Source organism: Lagopus leucura, unplaced genomic scaffold (genome assembly GCF_019238085.1).
Source record: "Lagopus leucura isolate 7727_CA_CO unplaced genomic scaffold, USGS_WTPT01 Super-Scaffold_100017, whole genome shotgun sequence".
Lineage (NCBI taxonomy): Eukaryota > Metazoa > Chordata > Aves > Galliformes > Phasianidae > Lagopus > Lagopus leucura.
The window spans coordinates 12752816-12771126 of NW_024962271.1; the positions used below are offsets into that span (position 1 = coordinate 12752816).

General features: G+C 37.5%; 1 protein-coding gene across 1 annotated transcript in view; it reads left to right on the forward strand.

Moving 5' to 3' along the window:
* The window catches only part of FTO (FTO alpha-ketoglutarate dependent dioxygenase), a 226093-nt gene that overhangs the window by 83300 nt on the left and 124482 nt on the right, over positions 1-18311 (forward strand). The window contains exon 8 of the mRNA XM_042877158.1: positions 12630-12754. Within this exon, the coding sequence (XP_042733092.1) occupies positions 12630-12754 (125 nt within the window). The remainder of the gene's footprint in view (positions 1-12629; positions 12755-18311) is intronic.

Sequence of the window (18311 nt, forward strand, 5' to 3'; positions counted from 1 at the left end):
GTATTTCATAGCTGAGAAGATCGCTGCTATGCTAGTATAATGATTTTTCAGCACTTTCCTCAGTGGAACACATCATGGGGGAAAACCATCCAAAGGACATTCTAAGTTCTGTTCTGTAAAGAAGTGCTCAAAATGACATGCAAAGCATTAGGGGATAGAATCCACCCAATACAATCTCAATTTTAGATACAGGGGGGAAAAAAATGAAAGATGAAACTATTCCCACTAGAAACATTGTAAATCTGAGAAAATATATAAGTTTTCCTCTCTCTGACATACATCAAAGGCATAAAACTTGAGAGATTAAAATATGTTTTTAATCTTGGTTTGATGAGCAAAACTTTCGCCATAATATTTATTATGAGAGGCTCAACTTGTGTTGCCTCTTCCCTTTGTTCTGTTTATATATGACTTCCTTTCTTCCAAAAAAGTAGGAAGTATCGCTTTCACAAAGCTGAAGGATATTGCAATGGTTTGTTCATTTAAGCTGAGTCGTAGGCCCACGTGGCAGGCACAAACTTTTCCTTTATTGTCCTGGGTCCCAGAGGAAGAGCAAAGCTTTCTGATGGCTTCCCATGAATGCCTTTCATTTGTGGAGGAGTTTCACTAGCTTATGCTGACTGTACGAAGATCAAACAGGCAGGGAAATTGTGGTTTTGAGAAACTTAGCCAAGATCTTTGTTGTTTTCTCAGAAGTTTTGCTTCTCTAACCCTGTTTTTTAAGGACAGTATTAAGACAATTCATTGTAGTGATGGATGGAAAAAGAGCTTGATGAATCGTTTTCTGTTTGAGTACTTTCTTAGTTACTAGAAAATTTGTCAGTGTATATTATGAAAATGCTAACCATAATTGCAGCCCTTCTTCATTGCATCTGGAATCAATGACATCCAAAATTAAGCATGAAAAAAATGTTGTGGCTTCTTGGTCCTGCAGTTGCATCTACACTGGGACTGTGCACCCACAGAATTTTGCTGAAATCATGCAGGTTTTGCCTGGGCATAAAGGTCTGTCAAATATATTTGATTACAGGAGCTGACCTATTGAAGTCTCTTTTGTTTCAAGAATAGGTTTTTTTTCCAGTTTTTTCAGCTTTCCTCTTAAAGATTTCCATTTTGCTTAGCTGTTAGTGAACGTAAGTATTGGAATGAGATATGCAGACCACATCTTTTTAACTGCAGTAATGGCATGTTTTGTTAGCAATACACAGATTTCATTCTGTTGCTCATGCAAAACCTCATGTTTTTCATACAAATTTAGGTTTTGGTGAAGGATTATTTCAATAAAACTAAAATGACTTAGGTTTCTGAAGTAAAACACGTAGCATCTATAGAGGTCAGATGTAGCTGGAACTTGAACAGCTGTACAACATGCATCCTAGATTGTTTTTAATTGTCTTCCCTTTCTCTAACAGCAGTAATTCTTGTTTATATTGTCAAGAACCTTTCTACCAAGTACAAGCGCACCATACTTTAAGGTCACATGCTTAACCCTACTGCATGGTCACAATGTAAATGTGACCCTTTGTTTTCATTAATGTATGAGGGGTGGATGCAAGGCAAGGCTGTTCACAGGGCTGAAATAGCTTATTGTAAAAGTGTCTTAAAGAAAGCATATTTTGTCTCCATACCACAGTTGTTTAGCATTACTCCTGTGCATCCAACCGGCAGCCAGTTTGGTAATGGATTTTGTGTCATTTTGTTCTTTTGACCTGTGATACTTTCTTTGAATTCACCTCAAATAATAAAAACCAAAGGTTTTCCTCCTTTCTAATGTCCTGGAAGTAGTAAACAAAGCTTGAACTAATTTGTTTTTTTCCTTTATGTGACAGTTTATCAGTCACTGTTAATGCATTGCTGTAGAGGGGTAAGGTTGACTTTATTAAAAAAAAAAAAGTCAAAATAATGCTCGGTGTTTTTTCACCAGTTGGAAAGTAAATAAAGCGTATCTTTTAAAATGACTTCAAGAGATTTCAGTAAGTTTGTGCCTTTCTATCTCTAGTTACAGGTATGGTGGAAAGATGCAGTTGAAATCTTCTGGATTATTTTGGTTTTGATGGTCTGGAATTGGCCCTGAATCCCAAGATGTTTGGAGATTTCAATTTGAATTACTATTAGAATATGTGATTGACATGTGCAGTTCGCATAGTAGGTCAGAAAAGCTGAAGTTGTGCTTTTAAATATGCTTTACTGTGTCAAAAATGAAGCTGATCTGTTGGATCTTTTTGTTCTAGGTTGCTTACTTTCATTAATTATTTTCAGCCATTAATTTAATGCCATTCATATGTACTTTACAGAGATGTGGATATATGCTAATCCACAAATTCCACAGACCAAATATTGAAGAAAGACACATTTTTGATCAAATTAAATGTTTTCCCCTTTAAAAAGAGAAATATCTCTATGTACTATATGAGCAGTTTGGGTTATTGCTCATGTGGGCTCTTCTTTGTGAGCTCCAAATACTGTGAAATGTGATTTGTCCTGTGGTGCTAAAGCAAAATGTGAAGTATGTAGGCAGTAATTGGGCTAGAGACGTGGAGCTGTAGTAGAACTGGAGAGTAGTTGGTGAGTATATGTGCACAGCAATCTACTGATTGTACTGTTTGTTTTCTTTGTTAGGCATACGAATCTCATGGTGAAGTTTATCTTCCCTGATTGAATGATTTTTCACTAATCAAAATTGTTTGAGTAATGATTTTCGAAAAGTAGTGAAATGTTCGGATGCTTGGCCTTTTAAGCTGTTAAATCTCTCTCAAGCCTTTATCTATAAAAAGTGAATGTTCATGGAAAATGAATATAGCAAAATCACAACATTTAGAGCCTAATTAACTGAAAATATTTAAGAAAAGTTTTTTGTTTTAGTGGTTGTTATGTTTTTAATGCACTAGAAGGGGACAAAGTAAATGTTAAAACTTTCTAAATTGATTTATTTTTCCCTTGAGCTACTCCCTCTTCTATCCTTGTGAGTATCCTTATAATTGTTGGGTTAATTACTTGATAATCTGCCTTTTAAGGATGAAAAATGAACCTTTTATTTCCTTTCTCCTGAGGAGATAAATTAATTACGGAGGGCTTTATTTCTCCCTTCCTCAGAGTGCAGAAGAGAGCAAAAATCCTTCCCCAAATTCACAATGAAGTGAAAACGCAAACCCATGTGAGAAGGAGACCAGGGAATATCAATGGAAGAAAAGTGGTGTTTTAATAGCAGAGACTATTGGCGCGCTGATACTTGTCATTCGCTCCAATCTGCATCTCTGATGGAAGGGAAACATGAACAAAATCCAAACTTAACTCTGTCAAAACAGCATAATCAGTAACTGGCCGTGGTTTGCATTAACCAGTTTTCTAGAGTGTGTGTTTTACAGTTGTATCGTGTTCAGGAGAGGGGTACGTAGTGAGAAGGGCTCCCATCCCATGGCATGCTGGAAGTCAGTCTGTGCACAGTCCCTCCTTGGAGGAGCCCAGCGAGGCTGTAGGATGAGCACAGCAGAACTGAGCCTGCAGGTGTGCTGTGTCTTCTGTGCATGCCTGCACCGGGAGCCTACAGGCTTGCACACTCAGAGCAAGGCTGAGTGTACTTTGCATTTAATTTGTTTGTTTTAGTAGGAGGTTCTTGTTGTAAAAAGTGTAGGCTTCTTCTGAGCAAACAAATCCATCAATTTGGTCAGACACGATAAAGAAGCATTACCTTATTATGAAATGTTACCTTAGTTAGCATCTTACATATACCTGGACTACTGAATTCATTTTGCAGATTTCTTTTTCTGTCCCTTTTGCCTTGACAGCAAGAATGTACTGCTGCCCTTACATGAATATGAATGTTAAATCTACATGAAAGTGTGCTGCAGTGCTACTGGGGTAATGAAATTATTACTTACGCCAAGTGTGAGAAAACTCCCTATTGTAAACAACTTGGTGAGAGTCCCATTACCAGAGGGTGATTCACAGACACGGTACCTTTCATACTGTGAGGACGATAAAGGCACTGAATACATATGTCACTAGAAGATATGTGGTTATCTTGTATGTGTACTGAATTGCTACTAACTATGCCATGTGTCCTAGATAAACCGTGCCCACAGGCACTTCTGGACGTAAGTGGCTCGCCGTTAATTTGCTTGTAGCTAGCAGCTTCTTCATTTTGCAGTATTTAACTCATTCGGTAACTTAAATCTCTGTACTTGAAATTATTTCAGTAGAACTAATGTCACCAAGAATGTCCCAAATACTTGCACAGTTTTTTCAAGCAATTGTGCTAAAAATTATTGTGGTAAGGCGGCAGGTGGTTTGATGGCAAATGGCAACAGGTGGAGACTTCAGTCATGTTAGTGAACATTAGTGCTCAAGACTTTCTCCGTATGAAATATGTACTTCAAGGAAATCAGTGATAGGGCTGGTTGCGCTTTTAGCACTATGACCGAGAGTTGCAAGCAAAAATGTGATCACGGATTCTGTGTAGCTTACCATACTAAGGCTCCAGTATGAGCCCAAACAAAGTCTTGCTTACCTTTAGAATTATTTTGTTGGAATTGGTGAAATTATATGAGGGTTCAATTCAAACTAGTATTCATTTCAAGTAGACTTCATTTGGGTTTTAGTGAGATGGCATTACCCACTTGAGGCTTTGAAGCCTGTAATTTTTCTGTTCTTTTTTGTCCCTAAGCATCTGGTAATGTTAATTTTGACATGCGAAGAAAATTGCACTTACTTTTGAGTTCTTTTGATTTTTTTTTTTCAGCAAGGTCATTTATATTACAGTTCTTCCATGCTTGGAACTGCACATAATCGGTGGTGAAAGCTGTTCACTTGCTGAGCAAACTCATACAGGTTGAACCCAGTGTGATTCGGTTCTGCAGAATGTAAGCTGTCCCAAGAGCTCATCACTGGACTGAGTCTTGTATTGCTTCTTAGCTCAACTGATTTCAGCGATAGTGAATAATCACTGAAGCATATACTGCTGTGCAGTTCTTCAGAACTTAAGTGTTCAGTGTAACTACTGTTTGCGTGTGACCAAAATGGGAGAAGGGAGGTGTGTACAAAGGAGTGAATTATTACAAAGAACACTTTCTGCTTCAGTTCTTGTTCAGAAAACATATGTTCAGCCATGCAGGCAACAGTTGGGGTAAAGACACACTGTAGGTTTGGAAACAAAAGGCATGTTCTTTTCTTGCATTCACAATGTTTTCAAACATATTCACTTGTTAGGGACTAGCCTGTCAGCTGGATCTTCTTGCAAGCCTGATTTCTTTTTCCTGACTTCTTTCAAAAGCTTTTTCCCCCACAATGTTTTACACTTCATATAATCCACTATGCATGGTAGGCCTGCTTCTGTCTTTGTGCTATTGATTCAGACAGAGGTGGAGGGGCTGTGCTCTGGGAGAATGTGGCTAAAGGGTAACCTTTCACTCACCCATACATCTGAAGGTGCAAAGCCACTCTTATTTCAAACGCTGTGAGTGGGTCAGTTGCTCTTTCTTGATGAGTTACTCTTCACTTTTAGTGCGCTGCCAAACTGGTTAGTGCAGCAAAAAGATTTTTAAAGTGCTGTTCTTTATACTTTTTTTTTTCCTCCAGACTTTCAGATTGTCTTTGTAACTGCATTGAATCATCCCATAGAGTTCTCTCTCTGCTGGAAATTCATTCAATTTTGTTATGCCAGAATTACCTAAAACTGCTTTGTCATAATATAGTTTCAATGCATTTTTTGTACTTTTCCAAGTATGTAATTCAAGACTACAATATAGATAGAAATATATAGGCATAAAAGTAATGGTTATTTCCTTTCTTGTGTAGGAATAAGCTCTGCCTAGTTTAATTTATGACCTTTAAACTCATATAAGTCCAAAATGTACTGCTTTAGCTCCACAGGTATAGTTAAATGGTACAACTTTCTAGTGCAGACAAGACCTAAAGTTTTTATGGAAATGTCTAAGTGATCTACTCTCTGTAGGCTTTTCTAGGTCAAACTACTCATCTATCAAGTCAGGTATTCATCCTTTGTTGTCAGCAGTGAATACCTCAAAGAGAGACAGAGCTTCCTACATTTTAATGCGTGTAGGTTTGTTGTATTTAGAGCTTAAGCATATGTCGAACTTCAAGCATTCTACTCTATAATTGGGTTATGTACTTGCTTAGTTCAGATGTGCTTAAGTGCTTTTGCCAACTGTGTGCTACTGAGTATAAGGGTAGAGAAGAATCTGCAATTTGGCAATGGTTTCCAACCAGAAACTTGAGACTTTTTTTCCTTTTATCCTACAAAAGATATATTAAAAAAAAAAAAACTTCCATAAATTCCCTATTCTTTTATATTTTATATACAAACACAGTCAAAGTATTTGACCCAAATATCAAGTAACAAATATCAAATAACAAACTATTTTAATATTGGATGCTTTCTATCTACTTTAGCATCCTTTCTGACTCTTTAATAACTTATTCTTGTATGAATTTCTTGTCTTAGAATATGTCAATGTTTCATGTAGAAGAAAAAAAAAGTTGTGTTATACCAACTTGTGGATTATTCATGTATTGTGTTGGAATGCTGTTAGCGTTAGCTGAATTCAGTGGCCTGGGAAATTACCACTAATGAGCGTCCAGTTATTAGGGTTTCCCACATAAGGTCCTTCAGAGCATGAGGATAACTTAGACAACTAGAAAATCCACTGCCAAGAAAACTCTATGTAAATATTTTCTAATGGAAGGTGCCAGCAAATGCATCCTTGCCAGCATACGTCAAAACTGCCAAAAGATCAGTGAGGATAGGGATTAACTTTTTAGCACTGTCATCTTAAAAGCCTTGACGGGGAAACATTATTTGAACATTTTTCTTGACTGAATATGACTGAAAAGATGTTAACGGTAGATAAAACTAATATAAAGTAGCTAATGATAGTGACACGTATTCCAAGTCTGCAGCTTTTTCTTTTCGTTGAGCTCTGTCAGGCATCCCTGAGAATACTACAGCTTTAAAATAAATTGGCCTACCTTCTCAAATGAAATTTGATGATTTGTCTCCAGTCTGATAAAAGAAAGCACACGCTGGTGTATTGCCTTCTTTCAGGAATTTTTTTGTTTTATTGGCTCTTTAAAGGTAAATTATGTTTTAGATGTTGCACTGACTTCTTTGACTCTCAGGAAGAAAACAGTTAATAATAATTTCTTCCCTTTCAGCTCCCATGAGCCTACCTTCATTGTACAGTTTGCGTATAACAGCTAGTAAGAGTAGAGTGTACTGAATCTTAAACAAATCTATTAGGATCACGATGGCAAGAAACTGGGAAAATGGCAGGAAAAAACGAACAATGATTTTGTAAACCCTCCAAAGGTCAGAAAAAGGCTTTCAGTAAGTATGCAGAGGCTAGAAATCAAATCCCATTTCCTATCATAAGAAACCAGTTGTTTTAGCAGCAGTGGTTAATGTACTGTATGTGAAAGATTTAAGACTAGTTGGAAAGCTTTGCTTCTGTTTTATTAGGCTGCTATTGAAAAGCCAACAGCATAACTTCAACTAGGTGCTTTGAGATTTCTTAATGGGCTGTCAAGGGCAAGACACCAGGTCTGTGCTATACTAGCTCTTTCCTGTACATTAAAACAACAGGGGCCAAATGATCATATACAGAAGTATGAATTACTTGATGCTTTCTCTGTTCCATATGGTCAGCCATGTCTTTGGCAATTAATCATGTACAGAATCAGTTGAGTGCTCTCTGAAGCATTGAAGTCAACATTTAGTTGTACCTGTGCCAGTGGGGGCAGTGGGGGTTGCAAGCGTAAAATAGCAGCATGAGGAGCTGCTGGCGCCGAAGTCAGAGCAGCTGGCTTCTATAAACAACACTTTTTTCCTTTTTACCTTTTTTCTTTTTTTTCTTTGACAAACATGAGCCATTTTTCAATATCATCCAAAACATGAGGTTGCTGAGTGAAACTGTGATATCTGGCATAGTGGATTAATAAACAAAGGGCAAAAAATTGGGTTTAAAGTGTCCAAATTCCTGGGTGATAACTTAAACCATACTGGGTACTTCCACATATCAGTGAAAATGAGTGCATTTACTCATAAAATATAAGGAAAAAAATAATACTAATAAATTAACAGTAAAGAAGAAGTGAGCAGCGGTTTGTAAGCAATTACTGGCTTTTTTTATGGCATGGAAGTTACGACATGTTAAATTAACATGGCTTAATAGATTTCAGGTTCTATTTTTCTCTAAAAGGCATGCTGTTCTGGTTTTGCAGACTTCCATCGGGAAATTTTTTTTGCACTAACAATAACATAAAGTCACAAAAATAATGAGAAACCAAAAGACTTAAAAAACAACAAAAAAATTTCAGTCCTGTTTACACATCTCAAACTTAATGCTTTTCCTTGCTGTATTTATTATTGGCTACTGAGAGATGACTGTGATGTTGGAGTAGAATTGATTAATAAAGATTCAGAAGCCCTATCCTATTTAAACTCATGATGAGTAATTTCCATCTTAACTCTAAGTGAAAAAATTTTGTTTGTTGACCTAATAAAGTGGGTCCAGAAGATGAACTGTCCCAAGTGCCACTTTAACTTTAGTTTAGACTGAGGGCTAGTTTGTTTGACAGGATATTAGGCTTCATGTCTCAAGCTACGTGTTTCTAACCTTGAGAGGTCTGTATTGAAGGGAGGAAAATGAAACTTTAAAAGACTAAAAAGGTACCAGTGTGGTTGTTGGAGTGTCTAGAAGTTCCTCTTTTGTTCATTTTTTTCATTGCTAGTGGCTTTTTTATGTTCAGACAAAGTTTCTTCTGCTATGCATGAAGGCGAGTATACTTGTAATCCTGTTACAATAGCTATAACATTAATAAAAGGCATCCTAAGATGAGTAGTAAGACATGATCATAAGAGTTTCTGTTCAGTCCCATGTCACTGATATGTTTTGTCAGTGGAAATGAGATGAATATGATAGTGGTCTATTAAAGTCTTGTCTATTGCCTTTCTAACTCAATAAAAAATATGCCCTGATGGTTGCTGCCAGGGGTGTCAGTAGAGCTCTAGATTTATTGCCACTGTGCCAGGAAGAAGATAAAGGACGTAATTTGCTAAGCAATCTGTAACATATGAGACTATTGCCAGCTGATATAGATGTATGTATATCTATTTATGTACATACATATGTAATGTGCTTATATGGGTTTGGTTCTCTTGAGAAGTGGGTTTTTATTTTTAAGGCTGTGCCATTTAGGAATTACAAAGGAAATGCCCTTACTGCTTCAATAGATCAATAAGGAAAAAAGGGCAAGATGTGTTTGAAAATGTTCACGGTAGTGCTCATTGAGGAGACGTGCTGACCAATGGGATGAGAAGTTGTTTCCCTCTAGTGATAAGCAATTTGTTTAATCACATTTCTTAGGATGTTCAGGATATGTTTTTGCTAGCTCAGGAAGCAGAAGAAAGAAAGTTTCAACAATCCATAAACATTACCACCCTCAAGAATCTCTGTGAGCCCAAAGATGAGATAAGACAGGCTGTAGGGCTGGTTGTGCTATTTGTTTATTCTGCTGTCCTGAGGTCCCAAGTGTGCTGAACAGCACTGAGCCGGTGCGGAGTCCAGAGCAGCAGTGTGAAGGCTTCACTCAGCATCGTGCACAGGGGGCCTCTGCAGACAATTATCTGTCATTAAAGAGCATTAAAAGAATCGAGACACGGGGTCAGGTTTTCTTTGATGAGATGTGCAACTATAGGGATGTTCAAAAGAAGGTCATTCCTGCCTTTAGAGCAGGGTGGTATTGGCTGGGTTTCTGTTGGATTTTTATCAGTGTTGATGTGAGGAAATGGCTTTCCCAGCTGATAAGATCTTTGACCGAGTTTCTTGAACCCTTGACCTTTATCAGTCAAGGTATATATTGAACCCCCCCATTAAAAATAAATCCCGAAACAAGTTATATGGAAAAAAAAATCTTTCAAAGGAGAGTGTTTTGTAATATAGTTTTACCCAGAATGCTGCTTTATCTTACACAATTTGGGATTTTTATTGAGACAATAGGAATGGCAAGTTATTAAGAAATGTCTCTGTAAAAGCTACATATCAAACCCTGCCCTCGCATTCCAGGTAACCTTGCTGCCCTTAGCACTTGTAGGAAACAAGTAAATCAGTTAAATTGCTATGAATCGTTGTTGTATGTTGCTTAATAGTACTATTTCACCCTCGAGGTATCCACAACGTGCTTGCAGGGCTCCGTAAAGAAGCGTTTATGATGTCTGTGTCAAACTGTGTTTGACTTCGTCTGTGTACATCACCACAGGACTGAAAGGTGTTAGTAGAAGTCTGGCACAATGTAATTGTTCTCTCCATAAAAACTGAAGTGTTTTGTTCCCAGATGTAGCTGTAGATGTGGGGGACTTCAGTACCAAAGTGGCAGTTTTGCCAGGCTGCCAGCAATTTTACAAAAGCATTGTGTGACTGAACCTTTGGGGAAGCGGTCACCCATTTTTGCAGACTCCAATGGCATCCTCTTTTCCTTAGGAACTACCAGTTCCCTATGGTCTGTGCTTTACACACTTATTTAGGGGATCTTGATGTTTGCAGTCTGCAAATAACTACTTTCAGATTTGTCAGGCAGAGCATCGTTAATCTTTGTGGCTTTTCTGCAGTCTTGGAGAGAAATAGACTTACACTATCGCCAGCTTTTCCATCTCTTGGGGATTTCCTTATTCTGCTGTGATTAATACAGCCACCCAAAAATTCTGAAAGGGAAATCCTAGTGTGCTGTGCTCTGGTAGTACGGTGAGTCTGATGGTGCTATTATGCAGAGATAAGCCTAACTATACTGCTGTGTCAAAAATCTTAGAATACAGAAGGTAAGACCTTAATAGGCATATTTATTTTGAATGATAAGGAGAGTTCACGTTCATCTCTTGAAGAATGTACACATCTTCATCTCATGCGAGTACGTTTTGAAGACCTGTGCAGGTGCTGCAGATGAGCTGAGGATCAGGGTTGGTGAAGTTGGCAGGTACTAGAACTTTTGGAAGAGATGTTGTAGGTCAATGCAAGGGAAACCCGGGTCAGAGAATCTTATCTGAAAATACTCTGTCTTCTTGTTTGCTTTGCAATGTCATAGCAGGGTCAAGAATGTGATCTGTACAAAGTTATGGACATCGGGTACTTTTTTTTTTCCTTTTTTTGTGCGTGTGTGTGATGGTGTTTGTTTTTGTTTGGATGATGTTTTTGTGTGTGTGGTTTTCTTTGCCTTTTGGAAAGCCAACTAAGAGAAATGGGAGGAGAAGGACAAGATGGATGCTTTGTAGTCTTTGTCATCTGATGTTAGTGAAATGTTTTTCTATCTATATGAATCCTGGTGTGCTTGTCGTTTGCAATCCTTACTGTGGTTTCAATGTCACTGCTACTTTACGTAGCATAATATGCATATTCCAACTTCTGGGGAAAAAAAAAAACATTTTCCTGTTTTCACAACCTGGAGATAATGATGATTTATCATACAGGATTCCTGGAGGAATCTGTCTGTACATTTGGGCCAGGCAGGCTCTTTGATCATGTTTGTTCACTTGAGGGAGGCCATGCTGGAGGTAGCAGATGATATCAGTGATACTGGAGTTGTGTTTTGAAACTGCTCAGGTTTGAAACATATTTTTAGCTTCCTTTTCTGTGAAAAAAAATAGGTTTGCATAAACATTCTGCCTGTTTCGTCCCATCCTTCCAAAAGCATTTAGATACTTCGGTCTGTTTGTAAAACATACTAATGAAAATTACAGCATCAAACATAAATGAAAATCAGTGGCTGATTAAGGTGAGAAAGGCAAATATATTATTCCAAATGAGTGAACAGATTGCAGCTTGGACTCTGTTTCTGTTGTGGTTGGACATCCAGCCAGTGGAGGTCCACAGCACAACAGCACACATGTTGGTAGAGATGGGTGTCAACAGATGCTGTTTTGTCATGAGGGAGTTCAAGTTTTCTGACTGGATGATGAAGGACAGATGTGCACTTTTGTAGGCCCGGCTGTTAATGCAACGTTTGGAAAGGCCAGTATCTTGTGTTCTTCAAAGGCTGAATGTAATTCTACTCTACCGCTAGGTCCACTGCATGTATATATATATATTTTTCCAGCAATTTATAATGTATTCTGTAAATGAAGGGGAAAAAAAAAGTTTTCCTACCTGTTTACTTGAAATATTTCATAATAAGATGAAAATTGAGCATGGGTACACTGTAAGAAATTTACTTCAGGAGACACAATACAAACAGGAATTGCCATCAAGGTTAAAAGGGTAGGAGGGGCTCTCCCCAAGTGCTGTAGTAAGGCAAGCACTTCTGATATGATGTGATATAAGAAAATGTTTAAAAGAGAATGGAATTGTATCTTAGGAAAATGAGCTAGAATGCACAATGTCTTACTGTGTTACTTAAGGCAATGAGATGTTAAGGTTTACCTTATATGCCACGTACATTGATTAAATACCAAATATATGGTGGCCATTTCTAACCATCATTTACTGTATTGATTTGTCAGCAGTGGAGCTGTAATAAAAAAAAAAGTATTGATTTACTGTCCTTATTTGCTTATGGGCTTTTTATTAATTTTACACATTGTTTCCTATTTCCAGATTATAATTTTAATGTGTTTTATTCCTTTTAAGACGAGCCTTGTCCTCCAAGAAGTTAGAAAAAAGGAACAAACTGACGAACAAAGGAATGAAACCATCAGCTGCTTACTGCTACTTCTTACTGAGCGACAAAGGCTGCGTAATGAATGGACAGCAAGGTGAGAAAACTGAGAAAAACAGTGAGATAGTGAAGTTAGAAACAAGCCTATAGAACTGCTTTGGGGGAGGAAAAAAGTACCCCAACAAACTGGCATTTAAAACAAGTCAGAAGTTTAAGTTTTTAACTGCAGTTTTTCCCTTAATAGAATAATTAATGTGTCTGCTTCTGAATTCAGAGTTCCTTTGTGAGGTGAAATACTCCTTTACTGTGCTTATGTAGTGCAAAGTAGGTGGCATAAATACTTGAGGATTACTCTAAGGTTTTCCTTATGCTAGTAACAATATGAGCAATACTCCCAATGGACATGGCAGGCAAAGACGTGTCCATCTTGTCTGTTTTCTTCATGGTGCTCACGTTTCTTGTGGTGTCCTTCTTGAGTTAACCAGATGGCGTTCAGTAAATTGGAGTATCTGTATTCCTAGAGTTCTCATTGTGCAATTGTTTTGTTATACTCAAGTTCTTAAATTGAGCATACTGCCATGGCAATAAAGCAGGTGTTTACACTAGCAATTTTTGAAGGCTGTTTGTGTATGTATTTGAAAGCTTATGATATTTTTGTGTAGTCAGTTGAATGCATTTGGAAACATGCATTTGTTCCTTTAGTCTTCTTGTAAATAAGTCAATTCAAAGAAGAATTTGTTATATGCCACCTTGTATCTTTCCAGTATCTGTCATCTTTTTAGCTACCAAGTTGAAATCACCTTTTTCATATTTCTAAAGGCTGTGGATTTTTACTCATGTAATAATTTCATAATTTTTCTTACTTAAGATAAATAATTACATAAAAATGATAGACTAGTAAATACTTTCTTCTAAATGCACAGCCTCCTATAAAACCAGGAGATGTCCTGTGCTTGCAGTGAAATACAGCTTTTAGTTAAACTTCTCTTTCAGACTTGTTTAATCAAAATCAACTCTATTTGGTAGGATTTTTTACCTATGCTAGACTTAGCAAATGAGAGTTGTGTATTTTCTTCTAATATCTAATTTAGAAAAGCTCCTGATACTTGAGATTGACTTTGAAGTGTCTGTTTAGGTATTGGTTCTGGCTCTTGGCTGGATTTTCTATTCCCAGTGTTGTATGGACTTTCTAGAATCACAGAAAGCTTTGAATAGGAAGGGACTTAAAGATTAAGAGAGGTTTAGTTAAAAACATTAAAGATTACTACATAGTAGCAGAAATTAGATGCTGTAAATTATAAATTTGTTTTCTTATGGGTATATGATTTTTGTATACTCTGAGTTAAGACTGAGTTAAGAACTCAGAGTCAAAAAGAGTCACTAAGGTGAGTCTCTATAATATTGTTCATATTACAATGTAGGATTTGTTTCCTTTCAAATGAATTCAAGTGAGTTTTATTGTTTGTGGGTTCGTTTGATTTGGCTTGTTGGTGTTTTCTGGTTTTTGTTTGTTTGTTTGTTTGTTTTTTGCCTACTGCTACCATATCAAATAATGCAAATAGTTTTGAGTACATTGGAAATTGAGAAAATCCCTTAAGACTTTTTCATTGGATTCATGCATCCTTCTTGTGAACCAAAGTAAAAGTTTTCTAGAGATAGCAAAAGCCTGAGTAGTTGTAATGAGTGGAATATCTTTTTAGGTTTGTTTAGTTTAACAATAATTTCCTAATATACTAAGTCATCAGGTGGCATAGCAATCTAGAGTCATTTAAAAGCAATGTGGTTACAGTGTTTCTGGCCTCTGCTTTTACAGTTCCCAATTTAATCAGCGGCTGGAGCCAGCGGTGCAGTTGTATCCGCAGCCTTGTCTGACACAGAAATGCCAAAGCTCTTGTGTGGGGGCAGGAAAAGGCTTAGAAGCAGACAAAGTGCAGGCCTCCTTGAGACTAAACACCTGAAAGAAAATTTCAAGAGCACGGTGCCTTGAAAGTTCTGAAAGTGTCCTTTGAGTATTAAATATCCATAATCCTTTTTCTTTCCATTTGATGTTTCCCATCCCAGTGACCTATCTGAGTCTCATCCATATGATCTGCATGAACAGGCTGTTACAATACACCTCCCTTGGCTTCATCAAAGCTCCAGCGAGATGTCTGGAATGAGGCACTGGCTGTGGTAGCCATCAAGCAGCAGTGGTGAAAGTTATAAAACGTCCGCCGTGGTGCTGGCAGGGCTGCCCATGTTTTAGAGATCAGCCTATTGTGTACTTTGGAATTACATGAGAAAAATGTGCTTGGACAGGAAATAATTAGCACTTGTCAAAGGGCAGGCAATAGGTTACAGTATTTTACTTTCAACAGGCTATCAGGGGATCAGCTAGATTAGATAATAGAATTTTTTTTTTTCCTCTGGAAGTTAAATACAGATGACTCTAATTACTTTACAGTGTGCATTAGAGAGCACATTATGAATAGTACAACTCCAAGAAATTTAGGTCAATGAAGGGAGGCAGCTGGCGAAATCTTTACCCACACTTGGACTTAGTAGTTAGGTAAGCATTCTGTTCTGTCATGTGTTTTATTTGTCACGGACGCCTCAAGATTTAAAAAAGAAAGAAGAATTCTGGAAATTGTTAGTTCAAACCGATTGAATCTTGATATTTATATTTTTTCAGAGGAAAAATGTCGTCTTAACTGTTTTGGTGTGTCACTGTCTACTGAGATAAAGCACGTCCTTGCATCATTTGTTTTTAAGTCATACCAGTGTTTCTGCATTAGCCAATTGCAAATACTCTGAGCTCCTATTTCAGCACGTAGCCCCATCTGCCCATTAGTACACCAAGCCTTACAGCTGCCCTTTCATACACTATTTACTTGAAGATGCCGTTGGTACCTTACATAACTGTGCAGGTCTTCCAAGGATTCGAGCAGTGCTGAGTGGCAGTGATCCCAAATACTTCAGGTAGGACTCACTGGATGTTCTCTAAGTGTTAACAGAAATGGTCCAGAGTTCCCAAAGCCTCGGATTTGTTTGTGCTGTGTGATAGTGCCTGATGGACAGGTTGTTATAGCTGTAAAGAGCTGCTCAGCCCTTTGAACTGACCCCTTCCCGACCTCGGCTGGAAGAGGTCCCCCCTCAGCACACTGAGTTTGGGGAGCCCAGCTCTACTGTAACGAACGGGGGGTCAGGGAGCAGCTGTGGGTTTGGGGCGAATCATGCAAACCTGCCTAGGCTTTTTTTTCACTGTATGATAATGAAAATTGTTACCAAATTATATGGAAGTTTAACAGCAATAGTGGGAAAGAGAGGGTGGAGTCTTTTGCATTGGGTTTGATAAATGAAGTGTGAAGTTACCCATCTGGCTCTAGACAGCCCTCTTTTACTCCACGAAAAGGAAACATTTAAAAATAACCATGGTACATCTAGAATCAATGACCCATACAGAGAGCTGGAATAGATCAAGATTTAATGGTGACTGTGGAAGAAATTATCATTTGAAAAGTGAGACAAAGGATGAAAAAGTACAGTTCAATATCTGCACCTGATTCGTTTTCAGAAAAGGTCTTAATATTTTTAGTCTGCTAATGATGCTATTGACAATTTTTTTCTATTTTACTTTTTAACTGGAATCAGAAGAGTTGTTATCCTTAAGAAACAGTTTGGCCAGAAAATAGTTTTTTAAAAAAGAGTACTTGAATTTCTGGAGAGAATGTTTCACTTTGCCATGTCAGCAAATGCCCAGCAGAACTGGGCAGCGTGGTTTCATAAAAGTTCTCTCATTTCTCCTCTTAAAGAAACTTGTATCGAGTTATAATAATATTGTCCTAAATGCTTGTGTGTCATACTCTGCTTAATTATTAGGGTTGTTTTGCTGTATTTTTTTTAATAAATACATTTACAATGAAACCAGTTTGTCATCAAACAATGATAGATTAAATTAGAGGATAATGTTTAACTACAATGAAAGTATTAACTCAGTGGAAGCATTTTTTAAAATAAGTCTTCATGCAAAAAAAAAAAAAAAAAAAAAAAAAAAAAAAAAAAACAAAGTCTGAAATGGTTTTATTATGAGGCAGACTGCTGTCCATTATGCTGTTTCATTGAGTGCAATTCGCATCACATCTCTAAAAGGAAATTCAGTCAGCTAAGGGAAAGTGTAAATCTTTGGATAAGATCTAATGAGGGAAAAAGTTTGAAAGGAAAAATAAAAGTATTTGTAATAGTAATATTTTCGTAGTTGTGCTGGTTAGATTCTGGAATTGTAGTAGTGTTCTCTCTAAGCCATCACAGTAACAAATTGATACAGTGAAAACATAATAAATGGTTTGGACCAAAGTAAACACAAAATTGTACTGGTTCATGAGATGGACAGCAGAGAAGTGTTAATTGATTATTTCCTGTAAGGATCAGTAGCTTAAATCCTTGGCTCGTTGAAATGGCACAGTGAACAAAATCTATTTTATGAAGTCTTTGCTACAACATATGCTATATCAGATAACTGTGTATTGTCAGAGTTGTTACATTCTTCCATCTTTTCATAGCTCTTCAAAAAGAACTTCTTCTTCATGACAAATAGTATGAACTTCTGGTTTCCAGTCAAACCTCAACTGTAGTTCCTCACTGCTTCTTGGTCACCATACTTGATCTTCTCCAACCCCTCTGGAAATATGTAGGTCACACCAATCTTTTACATAATGCTATAACGGTGCATATTTTTTCTAGGTAGAGTAAGTGGCTTGTCCTACTGCTGAGATAGTCTTACCTCTCAGCAGTGATAGTTGGATTACTACATGCATATTTTGTATGTGAATTTATTACAACTCTATTCGTATTTGCCTGTGCATAGTGTGAGAACTGAGTCCCAGCCTGCAGTAGTCTTGTTGGATTCAGAGAACAAAAAAGAATGTGAGAGTAGAATCCTAATGAAATAGTGTGCACGTAAAGCAAAACACAAACAGGAAGATTTTGATATATTTTGTTGTTCTGAAGAAAATGTTGTTATTTTTCTTGTGACTGATCTCTTTCATGCTTAGGAAGGTAAATGAGGTGAATCTTGCTCTTTGCTCCAGCAGGAGAAAGTGCTGGATTACTTACAACTGCTTCAAGTTGTTTACATCTCCTGTGATTGTTGTGTGTGATCTTAGAACAACAGATTTTTTTTTTCTATTGGGGAAATCCAATGTCTGTTTTTCTGACATCAGTAGGGATCTCCACACACAAAGCTCTGTGAACTCTGGTGGGATTTCTGTTGTAACTGTCCTCTCCAGACAGCAGTGTGCCAGCTGGAACGGTTACTCAGTGAGTTAGCTACAAGCATAACAATTAGCAGCAAACTAAGACAAATTTTGAGTTCTCCTTTATGAAATTGAGGGGGGAGAGGGAGGAACACAACGGAAAATTTGGATTTGTTTGATGTTTTGTTTGTGTGTGCGTTCTTTAAGAGAAGAAAAACTATTCAGCACCCATTTTGAAAGTGAACACGTTGTGATTTTGCTGCTGAGTGCTGTGTGTTACTCAAGAAGATGCCTTGAGGCAGACTGAAAAACAGTCTTGGAGCTTTTAAATGAGTGTAGGAAACACAGACTTCAATGAAGTGGTCAGGTCTGTTGCTGTAGCCGTGCTCAGACGTCAGCTACCCTGGCTGCCCTCTGACTTTT